Below are 22,791 nucleotides of genomic sequence, written 5' to 3'. Positions count from 1 at the left end.
ATTCAGTAAAACCTGCATTTCACCAAACCCATCACATTAGAATTCAAAGAAAGTGATAGATAGCGCTTAACAGTCATGTCCATGTTCCCCAAACATGACAAAATTGTCGTCTGCATGCAGCACTGCAAAGGAATCTGTATTAACATTTCCCAATACCAAACAGCACTTTCTATTGTTTCACGCTATGAAGCACAGTTTACTCCATTTATCACACTTGCCAGATCAGAAGCAGAAAGATCCAATTCTTTGTTCAAAACAGAATCAGCCAGACCGTCTCTTTCACCCCTGTCTTTTGCTTTTGCGTGTCCTAGAAATTGAAAACTGAATTTTAAGAACTGTTCCATCAATTTCAGACCTAAACACTAAGGTCAGAATGCTGCAACTTCCTTAGCATATTTGATGAGATTGCCATCAAATTAAAGTTTCCTTTTATGACATTAGTGTGCTAAATACATAATCACCTCTGACCCACTTTGAAATCCATACATAGTAAGTACCAGATCATTAACCAGAAAACCCCCTCCACCCCCAAAAAAAAGGAAAGGAAAAAGGGAAATCCCACTCAAATTATCTTCTTTACATGACCTATAATAGCTTTGCCTGCCCAAAAAGAATAAAAATACTCTATAGATTCACATGTGAAGAACCAGCTATCAGTTTATCACCTGAGAAACAAGTATTCCTTTGCAGAGATAACATAAAGAAAAGCTAAAATAAATTATTTTGATACTAGAATTCTTGGAAACCATGTATTTTAAGCTTAATTAATTGGATTTGTAGAGCTTTATAAGCTAATGACAGAACATTACACCTTCCAAGGATCTAAGTAGTAATTCTGATGCACAGATTAGACTGATAAACTATCATTATTACAATGGGTGCCTGACATTAATAGGATTACTTGGAGATTTTCATTTCTATATTCTTGTATTTTCTCTCACTTTTAAAAATAGTTTTCTTTTAAAAGAATTCTTAATGTCCTAATGTAGGGCAGAGTTCACTGATATTTGATTAAAATTCACATATACAAGAAAAATACTACTCCAAAGAAATACTCCTGAAATTATTTGTTCATAAATGGTTCATAATCAGCTCAGCTTCCAGACATACATTCTTAGACTCTGCTTCTCTGAAAAATTGCATCTGTTTACTGACTGCCTTTAGGAGGTTAAAGAAAACTGATAGCAAAAGATTAAACTTTCTGGCATTTTGTACTGCAGAAGTATTGAAATGTTGACAGCTCAGTTTGTAACTACAATATTTAGAATTGTGACTAACATAGAAGTAAAATAAACTAACATTAAAAAAAAAACACTGTTCTCAAGCTTCAGAAAAAAAGCAGATAAGCAAGATTCATTTTGTCTGCTCAAACTTCCTATCTAAGATGATTGCTTAGACATCTACATTAGCAGAGAATGGACAATATCATGAATATAACTATAATATAATATAATATAATACAATATATTACTGGATGTTGTGTTGAGGGACATGGTTTAGTGGGAGCTATTGGTAATAGGTGAACGGTTGGACTGGATGATCTTTTAGGTCTTTTCCAACCTTGGTGATTCTATGATTCTATGATTCTATAAGGATATAGCAGATTAAACTGATCTGATTTTTACTTTTCTCAGATCTCAAAAATATAATTGCTTATTTGGAATGTGGCTTCTAGAACCAGTTCACTACATGATGTAGTCTATAAAGTAGAGTAACTAAAGTCTTTGACACCACCTCCCACAGCACTCTCCTAGAGAAGCTGTCAGCTCATGGCTTAGACAGATGTACTCGTCACTGGATAAACAACTGGCTGGACTGTCAGGCCCAGACAGTGGGGATGAACGGAATTACATACAGCTAGTACAAGGGGACCAGTCCTGTTTAACACCTCTACTGAAGATCTGGATGAATGAATTGAGTGCATCCTCAGTAAGTCTGCAGATGACACCAAGTTGTGAGGAGGTGTTGATCTGCTTAAGAGTAGAAAGGTCCTACAGAGGCATCTGGATAGGTTGAATTGATGGGCTGAAGCCAACTGTATGAGCTTCAACAAGATCAAGTGCTGAGTCCTGCACTTTGGTCACAACAACCCCGTGCAATGCTACAGGCTTGGGGCAGGGTGGCTGGAGAGCTGTGCAGGAGGAAAAGGATCTGGGGGTGTTAGTTGACAGCTGGCTGAACATGAGCCAGTAGTGTGCCCAGGTGGTCGAGAAACCCAATTGCTGGCCATGGATCAAGAATCGTGTAGCCAGCAGGACTAGGCAAATGATTGTCCCTCTGTACTTGGCACTGGTGAGGCTGGACCTTGAATACTGTGTTCAGTTTTGGGGCCCTCACTATAGGACACTGGTGCATATAAAAAGAACAAAGAGCAAAGCTGGTGAAGGGTCTGGAGCACAAGTCTTATGAAGAGCAGCTGAGGGAACTGAGATAGTCTAGACTGGAGTAGGGGAAGACCTTATCACTCTCTATAACTGCCTAGAAAGAAATTGTAGTGAGGTGGGGATTGGTGTCCCAGGTAACTAACAATAGAACAAGAGGGTATATTCAGGTTGGTTACGAGAAAAAACTTCTTCTCAGAAAGAGTGGTGAAGCATTGGAACAGGCTGTCCAAGGAGGTGGTGAAGTTACTGTCCCTGGAGATGTTCAAGAAACATGCAGATGTGGCTCTTAGGGACATAGTTAAGTGGGTATGGTGGTGATGTGTTGATGGGTGGACTAGATGATCTTAGAGGTCTTCTCCAACCTTAATGAACCTATGATTCTAAGATTTGAGAAATGCCAATTATAACAAAAGCAGAATTGCAGAAATATGGCAATTCAGATGAGAAGAGAGATGATAGATTCAAGTCCTATCACTTTAGCTGCTGTAGGTATCTGTGCTACACTGGAATTAGACTTTAAGAAACATGGGATAAACTATCCTTTACACAGAAGATGTCTAGACAATTAGCTTTGGCTAGACACATTTAAACAGATAAAGGTAGGCCAGATATCATAGAATCATTTGAGTTGGAAAGGACCTCTAGTCCAACTGCCCTGCAATGAACAGGGACATCTACAGCCAGATCAGGTTGTTCAGAGCCTGCTCAAGTGTGACTCTGAATGTCTCCTAGGATGGCGCTCCCACCACCTCTCTGGGCAACCTGTTCTAGTGCCTCACCACCCACACTGTAAAAATGTTCTTCCTTATGCCCAACCCAAATCTCCCCTCTTTTAGTTTGAAACTGTTTTCCCTTGTCCTACTACAGCAGATCCTGCTAAAAAGTCTGTCCCCTTCTTTCTATAGCCTCCCTTTATTGCCATCCTTTCTCCAGGCTGAACAGCCCCAGGTCTCTCAGCCTATCATACTCATAGGGAAGGTGTTCCATTCTTTGGATCATTTTTGTGGTCCTCCTCTGAAAGTGCTCTAACAGGTCCACATCTCTCCTGTACTGAGGATTCACAACTGGATATAGTACTCCAGGTAAAGTCTCACCAGTGCAGAGCACGTTCATTCTATATTTATAGGGTTATTTTGGTAGAATTTCTCCTTTGAAGAACTCCGAGGTTGACTCTTTCTTGTACCTTTGCTGAAAAAGCAAGTTTTAGAATAAACCTAAACATATACTTAATTTCAAATAAACTGCATGCTGTACTGGCTTCTCAGTTTTATCATATGTTAACCTTATTCACCAGTCTCACTTTCTTCAACACCAAATACAGATGTTTCTTCTTTCCCTGTTACTTCTATATTTGGCCCAAGATTTTGAATGTAAAAATCTACACTAATTTACTTGTATGTGAAAGAAGAGGGAAGCCTGGAAGAAAAACAAAGTGAAAGATACATATGCACAGCATAGGTTTTTTTTTTCTTTTTTTTTTTTTAAATTAAATTTCAACTTTTCACATCACCATCTAGAGTCCTTATGTGTAAGGTATGTATCTTTTCCACTCCTAATAGTCATTCACAACTAATCATTAAATTAAGCCTATGCATCACATTTGATCTTACTCCATGATTGCTACTAAGGTGATAAAGACTCAGGAGCCATTATAGCTTACAAGAGTCACCATTCAGAAAGGTATTTATCTCACGTTCAGTATTCTACACCTTTAAATATATATTTAATGTCATTAGCAATAAAAGTTTTCTAGTACACAGCTTTTTACACATACCATTTTAATAAGTTGATAAATCAACTTTTAAAGTTTATATCATACAAAAACAGCTAATTTTTGTCTTTATGTATATACTCAATGTTCAGACTACACAATATTTGAAATTTGATGATTTGTATAAGGAATAAAAATCACTGGCCTGTAACAGTAAATGATATGGTAAAATAAATAGCAGATTTTTATTCTTCAGGAGTAACATAAACAGAGAGGTTTTTACCAGAGCCTCCTGGTGATTTCCCATTAAGTTTCATTTCCATAAGGAAGAGTTGTCTCAGCTGCCTTGCAAACTTGGCTGGATTATCCCAGGGTATACAAGATACTTCAGAATCACCTCCAACCAGAGATCCAGAGCTCTCCAGGAGTCCAGAGTCACTCAGCTCAGTCAGCCTCAGGCTTTCAAAAGTAAATACTCTGAAGGCTCTTTCCACTTCAGCCCAACTCAGAAGTTCTATATAAGAATTACAATCATTAATAGAAAATGTTCTTGTGGCTCAGCAGAAGATAAATAGAAAACTATGCAAACATATTGTTCTTGGCAACTCCGCAAAAGCCAACAACAATTTCCTCGATGGTAAAGGATCAAATTACGTCAGCTACATTCTACACTGCATTCAAAGTTGAATGCTTCCAAACTGCAAAATGATATACCTAACTGTTTATCCATCTTAAATGAAGTGCTTCCTACATCTGAAGATTTCCTGGCTCATTAGCTTTATATAAATTATGTTGATTTTAAAACACTGAATAGACTGTATCAAGCCAGTTAACAGCTAGCTATTTTCAACTACGGCTCATGAAAAAGCTTCCATTATCATTAACGTTTTTTATCATCAGTAACTTTTCAAGCAAAATTTCAAATTTTTTTTTTCTTTCCCCTTTAAAAACACTTTGCATAGAAGAATTCAAGGTGTAAAGACAATAAATGCTATTTATGGTTGTTTGCATGGGTGTTTGTATAACAATGATAATCATGAGAAAAGTTGAATTATTTCAGTTTGAAATGTTCTCTCCTTGCAGTAGTTAAGTACCCAAGCACACTGCAAATCCTGAAAAAGTGAAGAAATTGCTATCAAAGTTAACAGTTGGTAGGGCCTAGCAGTACAGTATGGTCCAGTGAAGATCATCAAAATTGATATTCACTAGCTGGCAAGCTACAGCAATATAGAACACCTTAATAGCTAAAACACACAGTCTAAAATGAACATACCAACACCTAGACACAATGCAGCTAGTGTAAACTAATCCAACACATTGGATTTTGGGAATGAATAACCAGGAAAGTACCTCTAAATGCTGTCCTTTATATGATGGCACAAATGTAACCAAAGATATTGTGATGTTCATATTTCTTAGAAGTTGTAGAGTAAACTTTCAAAAATGCCTAAAGGTATTCATGCAGTCTTTGGGATTGTTTCACAGTGTACGTTATGGTGGTAGGCACATTCCAAGAAAAGGTAATTGCAGAAGTGATTATGGTTGAAGAAATGAACATATTCTGTTGGTTTGTTAAAGAGACTATTATAAAAGCCAGTTCATTATTAACACCAGAAGCTTAAAGAGATTATATTTTGAAAACCAGTTACTGTGTAATAAAAATCTTCTACGTGCTCCTCCACCCCAAGGATGAGAGTAAATAAACATATGATTTATATCATTATTTATCAAAATGCACTGTGTGCTAATGTCAAAATAGTAATTTGTACAATTGTTTCTTTCTTTCTCAGATATAATAACCATTTGTATGTAATTAAACATAAATAAGTAAACAAGAGACTTCTGAGATACTACCAGCTCTTAGTTTTGCAATGCTTAATACTCATATTGCCTTGTCTAATTACCATGAAACTGCAGTCTGAAGTTAGCTTAACTTGTATAACTTGCCATGTTATAATCAAGAATATAAAAAATGGGAAATTCCTCACAGGTGTCAGGTAGCTGAAAAATCTCATCCTCAAATTCCCACTTTTTAATAGGATCATCAATAAGAAGAAAAAGGAAGAAGTTACATCAATGAAAATCAGCTCACCACTGGTACAGTAATGCATAAGCTCGTGAACTCTGGCCAAGCGTTTAGAGTCATTTTCAGCTGAAGGAAGGGTGAAATGGATAAGTTCTTTAAGAGGCAATTTATCCATCATTTCATGTTCAATCTTTTTTGGATTTAAGTTGCCCTGGATCTAAAACAAACACCAAAGTACTAGAGTTAAAATTAAACCTTAACACCAATAGACTGCTAAAAAAGCATGTTAGATTAAGTAAGTCTTTTTACAGCAAAAGACATAAGTGTGTGTTTAAGCCAGTCATATATTAACAACACATTATTGAATCATGGTGTCAGATATTTTGGGCAAGAAAAGTGAGGTAAAAAGAGAGTGACAGCATAATAATAGACACTTGTTAGAAGATATTTGTCTGTGCTATCTTGACTCAAAAATTTTGAAATACTAGAGTAAATCAATAGAATTCTCTAACATCACTCATTTACATCAAAAATGTAAACCTTCTTATTATTAATGCAAACAGTATATCCATATAATGCTCTGTGTTATGATAAGTCCTCAGTCAGTATCAGTAATCCATTGCTTCTTAGGTAGACTAAGGACTTGTGTTAGTGTCTATCCCAGATGGAAAAATCTAATCTATGCGTGCTTTTTTGTAAAAACAACACTCACTCAGTTCTTTCTAATGCCTGAGTATTTACTGTCTGTGGACTTTAGAACTTTTTGTATGTGATAGATAGCACTATACCTTCAGCAGGTGCAAACGCTGAGCTAGAGCATCGTGGTAGTTAAATAAGAGTGGGTATTTGGGGGTTACAGTTTCTTCACTGTATTTGGGAGAAAAGTAGTCATACAGATTCTGTTAAAAAGAAAGATGCATTAAATACCAATAATAACACAAATGTGTCATTGTAGGAAACAAATAAAAGACAATGCAAACCTTTTTTTCACTCTCAGAAAGTGGAAGTGAAGGAAGGACAGAGGCTATATGATCTGCAATCTTATGATGTATCCCATCTGCCCGTTCTTCTGGCACCACCAGACTAGGTGGTGTTAGGTTTTCCTCACTAGCAATAACCTAGTGAACATAGTATATGGTAGTTTTCATTAAAGTATTACTGCTGCTTAACATCATTAAAATTACCAAGCAGATTCTGTGATAAGTTACATACAAATTAAACACTTATCCATACATTTTGTGAGGAAAGAAAAAGAAAAACTTTTTTTTTTTTTTTGGTATAAGCAACAACAATTATGGAAAACAGAAATATGTTCTCTTATTATTCACCTTCAGAAGGATGAGAAGAAAAATATTTACAACTTGAAATGTTAAGAATTGTAGTGAACACAGATTCAGTCTGCATTTCAGGTGTCAGACTTTTTCTTGAGTATTTTTGCATAAGTCTATCTTTGGATAATAACTAATTGTGCTGAAATTTCAATTCAAAAATAAGAAAGATTTTCAAATCATACTGTGGGGTTTTGCTAATGTGCAGATTTTGCCTGAACTCAAAAGTAATCAGACCTGTCTAGAGCTAGCGTAGATGTATAGCGCTTGTATTGTTAAGCTTGCCATAAGACCTTTGTACTGAGTTAAGTATTACAAGTTCAATACTGCTGCATGGGATGTGAAAAAACAATTCCTGACTTTCCTATAAAACGACACCTTTTTCCTCATTTGATTATATTGGATCTGTAGTCTTGAAAATGAAACTTTAGAGTAGCATTGTATTTACAGGATAAGTGAGTACAATACGAAAGGAAAACAAGGAAGCCACTTTTTTAGCTGTGATTCCTTAATATTGAACCTCCATGGTCAGTGCCTCCATTCATAATCTTCTATTTTAGTATGAAAGAGATGGATTTATTGATCTTTGACCTATCATTATACCAAGTCTAGAAAGAATTAGCCAAGGGAAGAGAAAAATATATATTTCCACCTGTTCCAGCATGCAGTTCAGCATTATGGGCACAGAAAAGCATTCTTCAGGAATCTGATTCAGCAAGTCATTGTAATATCTCATATCCATAGAAGTAGCCATAAAAGAAAATTCTTCCTCTGCTGTAAAAAGAAAACTAATTAAGCTAGATTTATTGAATTCCTCACCATTTCAACCTTCTGGCAATTTTTTCTAAAAAGATAATGTTCTTGATTGTATAGCTCTTAAATCCAAATGTGACTAGGAAGAGATAGAAAAAGTGATTTTTCTAAAGAACCTAGTTATCACCACTGCAGTTTCCAGAGTCCGTCACAATGTATTCACCACGAAACTACTCTCACAGCATTAAACCCGATTTTGCTTCCTGTGAAAATAATTTCTGCTAACAGACGAATGAATGATAAGACATAGTGAATAGCTAAAGGACCATTGCTTTCATCCTCTAGACATGCCTTGTGAGAAAATTACTGTTGTCAGAACTTCTGCTTGCTGCTTTTTCTTTGAAGACGTAATCTGTGATGCTGGTTGTATCTAAAAGAACAAAGACAAAAATCAAAAAATAATAATCAGAATCACTGAAACAAGTGAGGATTGCCAGATGCAAATAGGTGGGAAAAATAATTTCATTTAGCTTTAGCTTCTTACTCTTGGCTAGATGTTAAAATTTCATGTGGCTTCAATTAAATCTGACTGAAGGGAACAAGCTATGTTGTTTTACAAACGCTTTAAGTGAGAGTTCAGAAGCACTGCTACAGATGTAGTAATCCTATTTTTATCCAGTCACTAGTTCATGTCCAACAAACCGCTTTCTTGTGCACACTTGTTTCGTCTACTATAAGCAAAATAAATTAACTGATCTTGGATAGAACTAAATAATAATTTTTGCATAGTTTGCAGATCTGTAAGGAGACATAGTAGCTCTGTGCATGCATAGTGATTTTCCAGGCATAAGACGACATAATCATAAGTTAAATAATTTTTAAACCAGTGATAGTTTATGACAATATTTGCATGATCCTTCAGATGTTTATTTTTCTGTTTCTCCAATAATCTTTTTTTCTCTGATAATTTTTCCCATTTTTGATTTTTTAAATGCTGAAGACAAAAATCCCAACTTTATTTATAAAACATTACACATGGAGTGATGGTCCAAGCTGATATTTTTAGAATTGAAGGAAGGTAATTCTACCCTATAGTTCATTATTTTCTGTAATAAACAAGATAAAGCAAAAGAAAATCCTTGCCTTGGTTACTATAGGTGGCTGTGTCGATTTGCTTTCTGACAATTCAGGCACATTAATAAATTTGGTGTTTTCCAAGTAGTTACAATGCTGTCTTCTCCAGTCTATGCAGTCATACATTAAACAAGCAATGCTTTCAAATAGTTCAGTGCCAAATGCAAGCTGTGACAGAAAATCAGATATAAAGGATGAAGCATGCATACAAATGTGGCATGTAATTTAGCCACGAGTTATTAGTTCTCTATCCAGCAGATCCACAGTTGTTAAAAAGTTTTCAAACAGAATTGAGATCAACCATAATTTTAAATTTGAAATACTTTTATACTCATACCAAACCCTCTCTCAGACCACATGCCACACTCAGGTTTCAGTGGCTTTAATGGCCATACTCTTCTTTTTATCCTAAACAGTAATTGGATATCTCAACCTTAAGTTTTCTAAAATGAAACATGGTGAAGAAACACAACTGTCTTCCAGTTCCGTAACTCATAGTAAATATATTAACTGATCCTTAAGAAATATCAGACATCTGCTTTCTCTAACACTAGCCCTGTTTATGTCATTTCTAATCAAGCACTCAGGTCAGTCATCAGTTATGGAAAACTTGTTGTAGTATTCGTAATATTTGAATATTAGAAGTTCAGTTTGTGAAAACAGATTTCAGAATTAATATTTGCACATTTTTGCTTTTCTAATTCAATGCCCTTTTATAAAACTTTTCATTAATGTTACAAGAGATCACTAGGGCTAATTGAAAATTTCAATTGAAGTACTGGAGAGTTTTGCATGCTCAGCCTTTTAAACAAAATAAGAATTCAGCAGGTTGAGGGAGTTGACTGTCCCCCTCTACTTTGTGAGGCTCAACCTGCAGTACTGTGTCCAGAACTGGGACCTCCAGCACAAAAAAGATACAGAGCTGTTGGAGGGGGTTCAAATGATGGCCATGAAGATTATTAGAGGCCTGGAGTACCTCTACTACAAAGAAAGGCTGAAGGAGCTGGGTTTGTTCAGCCGAGAGAAGGCTCTGAGGAGACCTTAAAGGGCCCTTGCTGTACCAAAAGAGCGCCTACAGAAAAGATGGGTAGGCACTCTTCATCAGAGAGCATAGTGACAGGACAAGGTGTAATTTTTTTAAACTAAAATAGAGGAGATTTAGATTAGATATTTGGAGGAAATTCTTTACTCAAAGGGTGGCAAGGCACTGGAACAGGTTCCCTGGATTAGTTGTGGATACCTCATCCCTGGAAGTATTCAAGGCCATGTTGAATCATCACAGAATGGCCTGGGTTGAAAAGAATCACAATGATCATCTAGTTCCAATGCCACTGCTCTGTGCAGGGTTGCCAACCACCAGACCAGGCTGCCCAGAGCCACATCCAGCCTGGCCTTGAATGCCTCCAGGGATGGGGCATCCACAACCTCCTTGGGCAACCTGTTCCAGTGTGTCAGCACCCTCTGTGTGAAAAACTTCCTCCTAATATCTAACCTAAACCTCCCCTGTCTTAATTTAAAATAATTCCCCCTTGAAAGTTGGGTAGAGCCCTGGGCACCCTGGTCTAGTGGGAAGTGCCTTGACCACATTAGGGGATTGGAAATAGATGGTCTTTAAGGCCGCTTTCAATCTAAACTATTCTATTATTCTATGATTCTAATTTTCCTCATTTCAGGACAGACATGTTTGTGAAAAGTTCTGAGTCCAGCCACCAGTTACTATTGAAAAAAGGAAAATATTTCTGGAAGCATTTTCCATTATATGAAGTATCTGAAATGTAGATAACTTCCTGCATCTACTCCATCATTTTTATATCAATGCCTATCAATTTGTCATATGAGTTACTCTCTGATAGCTCTTGGACTTCAGAGATGCAGCAAGATAGTACTCAAAGACTTTCCAGGAATTCCACCAGAACAGATTTATTCTATGATTTCATTACTTGCATTTTCCACATCTATTTCTTTAAAGAATTACTTCTTTAGAGCTCATACGAATTTTGAGGTAGAGAAGAATGTAAAATTACAACTACAATCTGCTGGAACAACTTCAGTGACAGACAATTTTTCTTTTATTTCAGTAAAGGTAATTGCTCATAGTATATTTACGGACTCTCAGAAGAGAAGGGGAAATAGAAACGATTAAAGAACATCTTTCCCAGAATTGGCCTTGTATGTGAGGATCAGATTAAGAAAATACAATGGTGAATAATGTTATAGAGTAGCAACTCTACACATTTTCACAACTGAGGTGTTTTTAGTGAATGCCTTAGAAACCACAGTGGATTTTGTCAAATTCAGTTCTGATCCCTTTAGGATCAAGGGTACTTCCTAGCTCACCAGATTGTTTATATACAGAATTTAATGTACTATAAATAAAGTGTTAGGGAGATATGGTCTGTCATTTAACTGTAATAATATAGACCACAAATACAATAGGATAAATCATAGAAAGTTGTTTTATTTTGCTTTAGCACATATTTTTTACTGCTGCCATTATGGACTGGAAAATACCGGACACTTTACCTTGCTGCATTTGAAATCCTCAGTTCAAAAAAAAAATTCAATTGTTCACCTTGCCTCCCTTTACCAAGTAATAGTTCTTACTCAGCAGGTTATGAAAAGTAATAAACCAAAGCCATGTTTTGGGTAGGACAACAAGAAGTAACACAGTATGTGCTAGAAAAACAGTTTATAATCAAAAACTATTTTTGCATCTGTTTAAATTTGTTGTCATGTGACTTTTCTGATAAATAGTAAGTAGACCTGCTATCAGAAGGACAAAAACATAATTTTTATGTTATTTCATGCTGACACCTGACTCTCTAATGAGATTCAAACTGGGTCATTGTGAAGACTGAATAAATTTAACAGCTCATATTGTTTTCAACTAGGCTGCTGTTGCCTACAATATTAAGAAACTCCAAGTCAGGTGTTTTTATTCAAAGGACATCTTGTGAAAACATACTCTAGTTCTGTTTCACAGAAGACTAAACTAAAATTCTTGCCATTACTAAAATGAAGCTGAATGTTGCAAACTTCAAAGCTTGCCATATATTGTGAAAGTATTATCTACTGACCAGGATTTCTCTGTCAGACCAATCAGAAGGAAAGGCATTCTCCTTAACTAGGTGATGAAGTCTGGCAACATCAAAGAGTCTTGACCCATACTTTTCACTGTTCAGAACTGGTTCCAGGTATTTCCAAAACGTTTCCAGGTCTTTGATAGATTCATTTTTCTTTTTTTCCTGTGCTTCTACATCTAAAATTTTAAAGTAATAAATCATAATACAATGTCTCCCTTCTATAGAAAGCACAAACTGTTGTTAATCTTCTGTAAGTACTGTTAGAATATTCCTATTCTCACCATCTTGGAAAAAAATCTGATACATAACTTTGAGTTTAAAAACTTCAGGAAGAAAAAGCCTGAGTGAAACATGGTAGTTAGAAAAACAAAGAAAAAAAAAACCAAACAAACTCCCACAATAATAGTAGTGTAGGTTTGAAACTTAGGAAATATCAAAATCCCAGGCTATATTTTTCCAAAGCTGCCAGCACAAATTTAGAACCAACAGCTCTTCAAGTATAGGATAAGCAATCCTTACTAGCATCGTTTTGTTGAAGTGGAAACTGAGGTTAGAGGGAGATTAAGGTAATAGACTTGCTAGTAATAATCAGGCTGAAGTTGCATGGTTTTTATTTTTATTGCATGGTAATGATAAGTTTTCAAAGGTGCAATCAGGTACAGAGAAAAGTCTCTCTCCATTAACGTCAAACTCCGAAGTCCCAGATCAACCGCACTCATTATACCCTTATTTTAAGAGAAATGTGGACATTAAATCTGCAATGACTTGCTTTCATCTGGACTAGAGGGTGCTCAGTACTTCTAAAACCTAGATATGAAGGCCAAATACCACTTGTACCTTCCCAGTGGCCCTATGGATTTAAACCCAAATAACCCTGTGAGGCTGTGGACTCTTCAAAACATGCTGATCTCTTTAAAGAAATTACTAGATATACCTTCCTTCTGTTAATTGCCCTAACCTTCTGTAGGTTAATTGGCCATCAGAAGTGATGGCCAATTAACTTTAAAACTGTCCTATCATGGAATCATAGAATCACTCAGGTTGGAAAAGACCTTAAAGATCACCAAGTCCAACCACAGCCTAACCATACTACCCTAACTCTATCAACCCTCTGCCAAATTGTGTCCCTGAGCACCACATCCAAATGGTTTTTAAACACATTCAGGGATGGTGACTCAACCACCTCCCTGGGGAGCCTATTCCAGTGACTAACAACCCTTTCTGTAAAGAATTATTTCCTGATATCCAACCTAAACTTACCCTGGTGGAATTTGAGGCCATTTCCCCTCGTCCTGTTACTGTCACCAGTGAGAAGAGACCAACCCCACTCTCGCTGTAAGCACTTTTCAGATACTGGAAAAGAGTAATAAGGTCTCCCCTCAGCCTACTTTTCCCCAGACTAAACAGCCCCAGTTCCTTCAGTCTCTCCTCATAGGGCATATTCTGCAAGCCCTTTACAAGCCTTGTTGCCCTTCTTTGGACCTGCTCCAGCACCTCCATGTCCTTTTTGTACTGAGGCGCCCAAAACTGAACAGAGTACTCGAGGTGAGGCCCCACCAGTACCCTAGTCCTGCTCACCACTCCATTCCTGATACAAGCCAGGATGCCATTGGCCTTCTTGGCCACCTGCGCACACTAAACTAAACAATTGACGTTAACTGAAAAGACACATCAGGATCAGGACTATACCTTGACTTGAAAATAAATGGAGGCTATGTTAAGTGCACATAAAGTAGTCTCATCCATGCTTTTCTTATTATATTTTTCTATCATTTTCATTCCTTTTCAGTGCTCTTTTCCTATTATTCTTCTCCTTTTCCTCTTCATTAGCATCAGCTCGTGACCACTTCTGGGGACAGAATGCTGGCCTGGATGATCCCCTTAATTTTAACTGTACCATGCTTTTAACAGCTCACCTGAGACAAAGGAACATCCTTCCTTTTCCCTCTTTTTTCAGATGCTCATGGAAGATAAGCTCTAATTCTACACAGTATCTCACCAGTACCAAAGTTCTCCTAAAGCTCTTTGAACACATATTTTGGCAATATAACAGTATCTAGACTGTTCAGACCTAGACTGATCTCTTCATGTTCCTGAAAGGAAGTGGAACGGCTCAGTGATAATAATATTGTAACTAGAAATTCTATTTTTACAACAGAGGAATAATGTTTTACTATCTCTATCCTATAGTTTAATGATAAAACAAACAAGTTTACAATGTTTAGGTCTCCCCTTGCAAAGAAACACCAAGGGATGCCAGGATCAATCATTAGATGCTCTACCTTTGAATACTGTCTCTCTTCTTTATTCTTACTGAATTAACATGAAGTCACATTACTGAAGTCTTATAGTCATTATACTACCATTACCATATACTAATACTATTACTGAAGTCTTCAGGAATAGAAATGAGACAGTATTTAGTGGTACTCTACATGATTTCAGCATGTAGAAAAACAACAACAAAAATCTGTTACAATCATATAACAGTGGAATAATAACATCTAGTATATACTAATGCATTGCATAGTGATTTTGAACCATCACTGTGTAAACAGAAGTCCAAAAATTACTAGGGTATGTCAGGTCACACATTTTCAGCAGATACATTGAAAAATGAGTTACACTTCGTCAGGCTGGGAGATTGGTCTGAGCTCTGAATGTTAACTCTAAGAGAAGTGGAAATAATAGTAGTGAAGCTAATAGAGTGATCAGAGGAACAAAAAACTAACCATATGGAAAGGGTAATAACAATGCTTGACTTCATAACTTCACAAAATGAAAGCCATTAGTGGATGTAAACAGATAAGAAAAAAAAAGAACAAGAGAGCTATGCTTCCTAATCTAGAGTTGATGAGTCTTAATAACAAGAACAATAGAAACATTACACCACAATTGTATTTACAAGTTACTATCTTCCTTCCTAAAAGTATATCTTCATGCATTACACTGTTTCAAAAGCTATTCAAATAGGACATACTTTTGCTCCAAGCCACAAATAAATAAATCCTTGTTGACATACACTGATCTAATATAATCTTAAAAGTCTCAAAGACTCAAAGATATTCCTGCCCTTCAACGATGGCTCACATTTAGCTTGCTGCACACCAGGACCCAAGTCCTTTTCAAAAGAGGCACTACTCAGCGGTTTTCAGGCAGCTTGTTATTCTGTGATATATTCTTCTTTAGCTTGACTCATAGTCCCAACCTAATAGCCAGCTGTGCACTTCCTTGGAAATTACCAAATGTGTCAAGTCTTCTTAGAAACAGATTTTCCTGGATAATGACACACAATGGTATACATCTGATAAAATGTTCTGCGGTGGCTGCTGCACAGAACTATGATTATAAACACTGTCTCTTTAATCAGTCCCTCTTTTCGTTGTCCAGCTAAGGCAAGTTTTTGTACTGGCAAACTCTTTGGTTTGGTGACCGAACCAATGGTAGTACCATTTTTGCACATGGAAATACAGCTGCTCACAAGTATTATGCATAAACATAAGGCACAGAGAAGGAGAGAAGTACAGGGATAATAGGAAGAACAGTATTTACTTGGATATGAGACATTATTCTTTCTACACAAATGCTGTTCTTAAGACCAAGTTACCTTCAGGTGAAAGTAAAGACTCTTCTCGAAATCTAGCTGCTTCCAAGTATGTCTGTAATGGCTCATAATTCTCAGAAGAAATCTTGATTACACTTGAAACATTAACTCCAAGCTCCAACATCACTGGCAGTAGCTGAAGGTTGTGGAAACCCAAAATTATAAAGTAATAATGGGCACCGTCATCTGGTTCATCATCTGTTCAAAGCAAAATCAGAAGAGATTGGAGCATGGAATTCAACATCTAAACAAAATTTTGTATATACACACACATATAAATAGAATTAATATATATATATTTATAATATATATATATAGAGAGAGAACATAGGGATATTGCAATTTAGGGTCACAGAAGCAGCTCTTCTATAGCCTCACTGGCATAACTGTACATGTATATGCTAAAATTTATATGTGTTAAAGTCTTCAGCAGCAGACCACCTAGAGAAAAACTGTTTGGAGAAGCAACAGTAAAAAAATTATTGGAGAAGTTTATTATAACCACAATGCTAGCTGTAGCAGTACATTTTCTGCAACTGCTTTTCTCAAAGAACAACTATTTAGTTCCAGGACATATTCATATGCTCTACTGGTAGTTTCAACCCACATAAAGCTAGCCAGGGAGCACACACAGAGTAAGTTACTTTATCACAGCTGAGAGATGGTACTACTAGTTGTAGTAATTTTGAAGGATTAGCCGCAAGAAGGAGTAATCACTGGCTCCCTGCCCAACATGTTTGTTTTTGCAAGATGGAGTCCCTGTCAAAACCCTCATAGTCTGGTAATATCAACTCACACTAGTCCTTATAGTTGGCCAGACTCATCCAAATTCCTTTTAGAGAATGGATGAGAAGTTTCATGAAATGTCTGCTTTATTGCTTCTGTAGTAAAATGCACAGCAATATACCAATGTACCAAAGCAAATGATGTCAAGCATTATATCAGGTAAGTGCAAATAAACCTTCTAGAAACTTGACTTTAGTCTAAGTTAATTATTGAGTAGATCCCATTTGTGGCCCATGGAGAAAAACAGGTATTCAGATAGGCATTAGGTCATTTATTTCATTCAGCTTATTATTCGCTCTAAGATTATGGAAGCTCCTGTATCTCTTTGCTGGCTATGGAATACATACAACTAGAAAAGTCTATCCTGTCCTAACAACGAAACACAGTTTTAGAATCTTAATGCTAAATAGAATATGTCTTACTTCTAGGAAACTATAGTTCCCTTTCTGTTCAATCTACTCATTTAGGAAGACTTTTTGTAAGGTAAATTCAACCAGTAAGTACTTTCTGACATTCCAACAATCTTTGGAGAGTTTATTTTTTATTCTTGTACTGTCTTCACAAGTGCAAAATACCAAGGCAACTTCTCCTTTGTCATGACTTGCAACCATTTCTACCACTATTTTGTAAATATCCTTGGAAGACCACCACAGTTAATAAAAGAATAACAACAGTGGTAGTAGTTTATAACTTAAAGCTACTAATCACACTAAACAAGGCCACTTTTCATACTGGTTAGTTTTTAGATTTTTTTTTTTTTATTTATTTTTTTTTTTGACATTGTCTTCTTATTAGCTGCGGCTAACAAAGGCAGCTAAGTATGGTCTTGGGGGAATAAAATATCTTATTTTACACATATCTCTGATAGACAGTAGAAATAAAAAAAACACTGGCTCTGATAAAACTGTTTCTACAGGGCCTAGGAGAACCACATTAGTACTTATTAAAGCCATCCAGGCCAGTATATTCTGTACATATATAAATAAGATGACATGAATTCTCTACATCACTTTAGCTTTGATTCTTACAGGCGTAAGCATTTATTCAAACACTTCAAGTCTCTGAAAAACCTTAACTTTATCAAAAGAATATTATTACTGACCAACCTTATCTGAGAAAACAAGGGGTTATGAACAAGATAGAAAGATAATGTTCAAATCCTGTGTGCTTTTGCCAGCTTGACTAAGATTCAGATTTGTTCTAAACATCTGGACCGACAATGCCATTGATCTCAAAAGAAATGTATACAAAAGTCTGATGAAAGAGGAAGGAACATCTGCATTGGTTCAGTATATACATCCAAGATGAGCAATTTCTCCTCCAATGGGAGAGTTCCCATTTTTTCTGACATAGATAGGATGGACTTTAGTCCAAATTAAATATAACTGTGTTCTAAATGAAGAGATGTATGTACATTCTCCAATAGTTTTTGTTCCAGTGATACCTGCAACCATGCGTGCTATGCATTAACAAAGATTTTCTCAGCAATATTATTGTTTATCTTACAAATCTCATTTCTGAAGTAGATTTTTTCCGGTCTCAGTACCAACTGCATATTTTTACAGCAAATATCATATTACCTTTTGTATAGAATTTGGCTTCACCTCCAAACAGTGGTAGACAGCTCTGTGTTACTTTATTAATACAAAGAGAAAGCTGCCTTTGGATACTGACAAATGCACTTAGCTGTTCTGAAATCTTTGTGTAAAGATATGTTTTATTTATCCACTTTAGTTTAGTCTTAGACATGTTAAAACATTTTGATGTCAACCTGCCACATATACCTCATCTGTATTTTTCTTAGACATTACCATCTATTGTACTTCTATTCTTCTAAGCAGCGCACAGTGCCCTGTTCAAATCCAAAGTGGCAATGCTTTAACATTGCCAAACATACCTTTCAACACGAACAGAAAGGAAGAACTGAATGAGAAGCTAGTTTTAAAATTTTTTAGCAAGTTTGTCAGAAGCATATCTGCAGTTTTACATACCAATATAATTGTATTCCTCTTCCTTTTCTCCTCGTCGCATCAATTGGGTATTTTTTTTAACAGTAACTGGCACTGAAGAGGCTGCTTCTGTCTTTTTTACTTTTCTTTCTTTCTCAGTTGTCTTGCCACTAGGAGGTTTCTCCTTGCCAAGAGGTTTGCCTGTCTCTTTCCCTCCATTCTTTTCCTTTTTTTGCTCTTCTTCAGCCTGACAAGATAAAGAAACTAAGTTGTCATTGTAGCCTTTGTGAAGAACAAAGGGCAGAGTGCTGTAAAATCAATTTATTTATTTGAATACTTTTCCTTTTCAGTGTTAAAATGTTGTAGTGAAGATGTCTTGAATGCTGTTTTATTCTTCTTAAACACATCATTTAGTTTATTACATTCTCAATGAATAATAACAGGGATACTGGTAGAAAGATGAGTGACTGTCTTTCAGTTACTGTCACTACAGTACTTGCAGTCAGAAACCTTACCTGGAGGAAAATCAGACCAAAATTCAAATTCTGTAAGTCTTCAGCCTCTCTGTTAACACTTGAATAACATGTAAAATAGTACCTGCGCTATTTTGTCTTTGATGTAAATAACTGTCTACTACAAACAACAACCAACAGCCTTGTGCTCATTTCATTCAGGATATTACTTAGCCATTCTCATTATTTTCAAACATAACCCCCAACATTTAAGTTTACTCAGAAATTTAAGAGTAAAGAATGAAAAAAGATGGTGATAGTGATCCAAAGTCTCACGTTATACACCTAAGGAGCTCAGATCTAGTAAAAAATTTAAATATTCTAAATACATTACGGTAAAGGGAGGTGCTATAAGAGCAAAAAAAACACCATATTTCTATCCAGCATCATGACTATGAACTAACTATGTAAGAATGAAATTTCAGTTTTATAAAGTTTTTTAAATACACTAAAAATATACTAATTTTAATTACTGCTAGCATTCCTTTTGTGTCACTTTAATCTCTATTAAATCAATGAAAAAAATATTTCCATGCAAATTAGGTAGGTCAGTTTATTCTACACAATTGTCTTTCCCCACTCAGCTGGACAACCAGGCTTTCCAGCTGCAGCAATTGTGTTTAAGTCAATCTAAAATCAGAGCTGAAAATCTTTTTCTTCCTTCCCTTCATTAACATTCCTTTTTTGTATCACTTAGGAATGTCTTCAACGATTCTTAAAATTGTTTGTGCTGTGGTGATTCTGATCTTATTTACCTTTAGATTTATTCCACTTTGGACATTTCAACTGGAAGGTTTTGATATTATGAATTTGAATTCTAAGCTGAATAACACATCAAAACAGATGATACAATCATCAGACTGTAGTGCTACAATAAACTTTGTTTATCGCACTTGAATAATTTTATGTAATTAAGCCTCAAGAAAGCAGAAATATATATTAGAATTTGTCAAGATTCCCACAAAGAGCACTAGTTGTCCTTAGTACTTCAGGAAGTAAAAGCCTTTTTTGAGGATCTTTTCCCTTTCTTCTCAACGTCACAGTGATTCTGTGCAAGCCTGCTGAAATTCCTGCTATGGAACTGTCAATCAGGCTGACTAAGGCAGTCTTGGGGCTAGTAGTGACAGCCCTAGAAGATATGTGGAAGTCAGGTCAGGGAACACCAGAAAAGGACAATGATGATACATAGTTTGCAGCTCTATCATCTCTTAGTCCTAAGATTGAGATACTGCATTACTACTTTTTACTCAAGCAAAGAGTTCTATTCTTTTCCCTATCTCAACTACATTTGAATAACTGGGAGCTTCTTCCAAAAACCTAAATAAATTTCTGTTTACATTTTTTTCTAATGATGTTTACAGAAAGTTAAGTATGAGGAGATAGCTGTATTTATGCAAATAGTTCCTGAATTAGCTTCATAAAGTTAATTAAGAAATCTCCCTAAAGCATACTGTAGTACCTTTTCAGCGTCCCTTCTCTGAAGATCCTTCTGTTTAATGCAAAGCAGTTGAAATTTCAATAGCTTTCCAGTTAGTGTAACAGGAATTTCTTCTCCACTATCCAAAATGGCTTTGGCTACTTCTACAACCTGCAGAGAAAAAATAAAAATAACTATTACTTGTATGGTTTTAATATTGCATTTGACTTATTTCACATGCAGAAATGATGGGGTGTTACTTCACATTGTACAATGTGTGGCTCAAAGTGGCCACACGTTCCAAAAAAACAACAAATTCATATGATACATAGCTATTCTTTATTTCCAAAAACCTCAAATGAAGTTATAAATGCTATAAAATAGCAGATGGGAGAAAACTTCTACGATTTATTTAAGGGTCAACAGATACACAGTTTTCTCTGTAAAGTATATATATTTTTTAAAAACAAAGAAGCAACATTAAGCAATTACTTATTATAAACTAAAATGTATTTAACAGACACCAAATCAGAGGGTGTTATTTTGAATACTGTTTACAAAGCGACTAGCATCTGAGGCACTAGCCTTGAATGAAAGATATAAACTTCTTGAAGGGAATTTGAGAGTGTCTGTATGGGTGAAAATATACCCCCTCCCTGTGTATTGCTGATTCTGTTGGTATGCAGCCTAATTGGGGTGAAATAAGGCTATTGAGTTTTCTTAGGGTGATGACAGCAGCGGGAACATACAGCTGCATTGTCCAGATGTGTGGCATTGACAGGCTGTTTTATGACTATGTTTTTTACAGCTTGTTTCCACTAAATTTTGTACAACACACTAACATCTGGGCTGTTTTCCTTGGAGCCTCATAACCACTTTATTTACTGCGAAAAAAATAAAATAACATAAAAATATCATAAAAAGTTGTTATACGTTTCTTTTCACTTGTGTTGTCTCCATAATAAAGTTCACCTATGTAGGAAGTGCTGTTGAGGAATAATATAACCATAATATTTTCCTACTTTTGTTTTTAAGCAGCCATCAGCATTATTTATAACCATGGGCTGAATTAGGTGTTACTCAAATGTTCTGACATGTTTCTCTTTTCCCCTCTTGGAGCAATTACAGTTGGGCACATATGGTGTCAATTTTGCTTGCTAACATTCAGACAATGAAGGTGCACACTGCATCTCATTGAACTGTGTCTTGTCTAATACAAACAACACCATTAGCTTTGAGCTTTCAGTTTCTCACCCTGCTTAGAAATTTTCACTTCTCAAGTAAAACCTGGGTAAGTAAATATAGCCATTAAAAATGCTTGTTTGAATAAAACAAAGCCAGAATAGAATTCAGACTATTACAGGCCAAATGACGGTTTCATACAAATGAAAACAAAAAGGAAGAAGAAAATCTGGTATAACTTAGATTTTTCTGGAACACGTAACAGGGAAACAAAACAAAATATTAGTATTTATAACCTCCCACCACCAAATACTCCTCCCACTTCAAAACTAATAAATCTGGTAATCTCTTTAGCACACATCTAAGAAAATGCATAATGGTAAAGCTCAGTTTTGTTTTACATCTTTTGTAGTCTGAGTAAGAATAGTTTCTGGTCACTATCTCAACAAACCAACCACAGAAGGCTTCTGGAAAGATTCCTAGTGACTTCAGAGTCATGGCAGAAAACCAATGATATGTTAAGAGCAGACTTAAAAAAGTTCACAGACTCTAGTCACCGTAAAAGCTTCAAGCCATTCCAACAAAAAAGTGTAACTTAGAGCTAGCTAGAGAAAATCAAAGCTCTGAAAGGAAGACAGTTTGCTAGAAATACCACATTAATTTCCCTTAGAGAATTTTTTTTTTTTTTTTTTTTTTTTTTTTTGCATAAATGGTGTTAACAGCTTATGCAAAGAAATGCTTCTTAACTGCCTAATCTAGATGAGATGCTCATTTCTTGATGCACAATAGAGAGGAAATGAAGGGATTCTGGGAGGTTTCCTGAAAAGTATATATAGTAACCCAGCTTGATGGCAGTTGCTGATTTATTGTTCATGGAAGAAGGAAGGAATGCACAGACTCTTACAATCCATTCCTCCTGAGA

The 22,791-nt window shown here is 35.9% G+C and overlaps 1 protein-coding gene across 8 annotated transcripts in view; it reads right to left on the bottom strand.

Moving 5' to 3' along the window:
* SPAG17 (sperm associated antigen 17) overlaps positions 1-22,791 on the bottom strand; it is a 97,246-nt gene that overhangs the window by 54,664 nt on the left and 19,791 nt on the right. For 4 of the 8 annotated variants that reach the window (XM_085236361.1, XM_085236327.1, XM_085236366.1 and 1 more), the window contains exons 4-15: positions 20,730-20,858; positions 18,801-19,005; positions 16,027-16,221; positions 12,414-12,595; positions 9,346-9,504; positions 8,554-8,632; positions 8,102-8,223; positions 7,102-7,239; positions 6,910-7,020; positions 6,188-6,338; positions 4,379-4,609; positions 219-307 (exon numbers count right to left, since the gene is read on the bottom strand). In XM_085236361.1, the coding sequence (XP_085092487.1) occupies positions 219-307; positions 4,379-4,609; positions 6,188-6,338; positions 6,910-7,020; positions 7,102-7,239; positions 8,102-8,223; positions 8,554-8,632; positions 9,346-9,504; positions 12,414-12,595; positions 16,027-16,221; positions 18,801-19,005; positions 20,730-20,858 (1,791 nt within the window). Of the gene's footprint in view, positions 1-218; positions 308-4,378; positions 4,610-6,187; positions 6,339-6,909; positions 7,021-7,101; positions 7,240-8,101; positions 8,224-8,553; positions 8,633-9,345; positions 9,505-12,413; positions 12,596-16,026; positions 16,222-18,800; positions 19,006-20,729; positions 20,859-22,791 lie in introns of those variants that run through there. The other 4 variants (XM_085236337.1, XM_085236346.1, XM_085236354.1 and 1 more) reach the window with 4 other exon arrangements.

Source organism: Meleagris gallopavo, chromosome 1 (genome assembly GCF_905368555.1).
Source record: "Meleagris gallopavo chromosome 1, MGAL_WU_HG_1.1, whole genome shotgun sequence".
NCBI lineage: Eukaryota > Metazoa > Chordata > Aves > Galliformes > Phasianidae > Meleagris > Meleagris gallopavo.
This window is presented reverse-complemented; position numbering and strand designations above follow the sequence as displayed.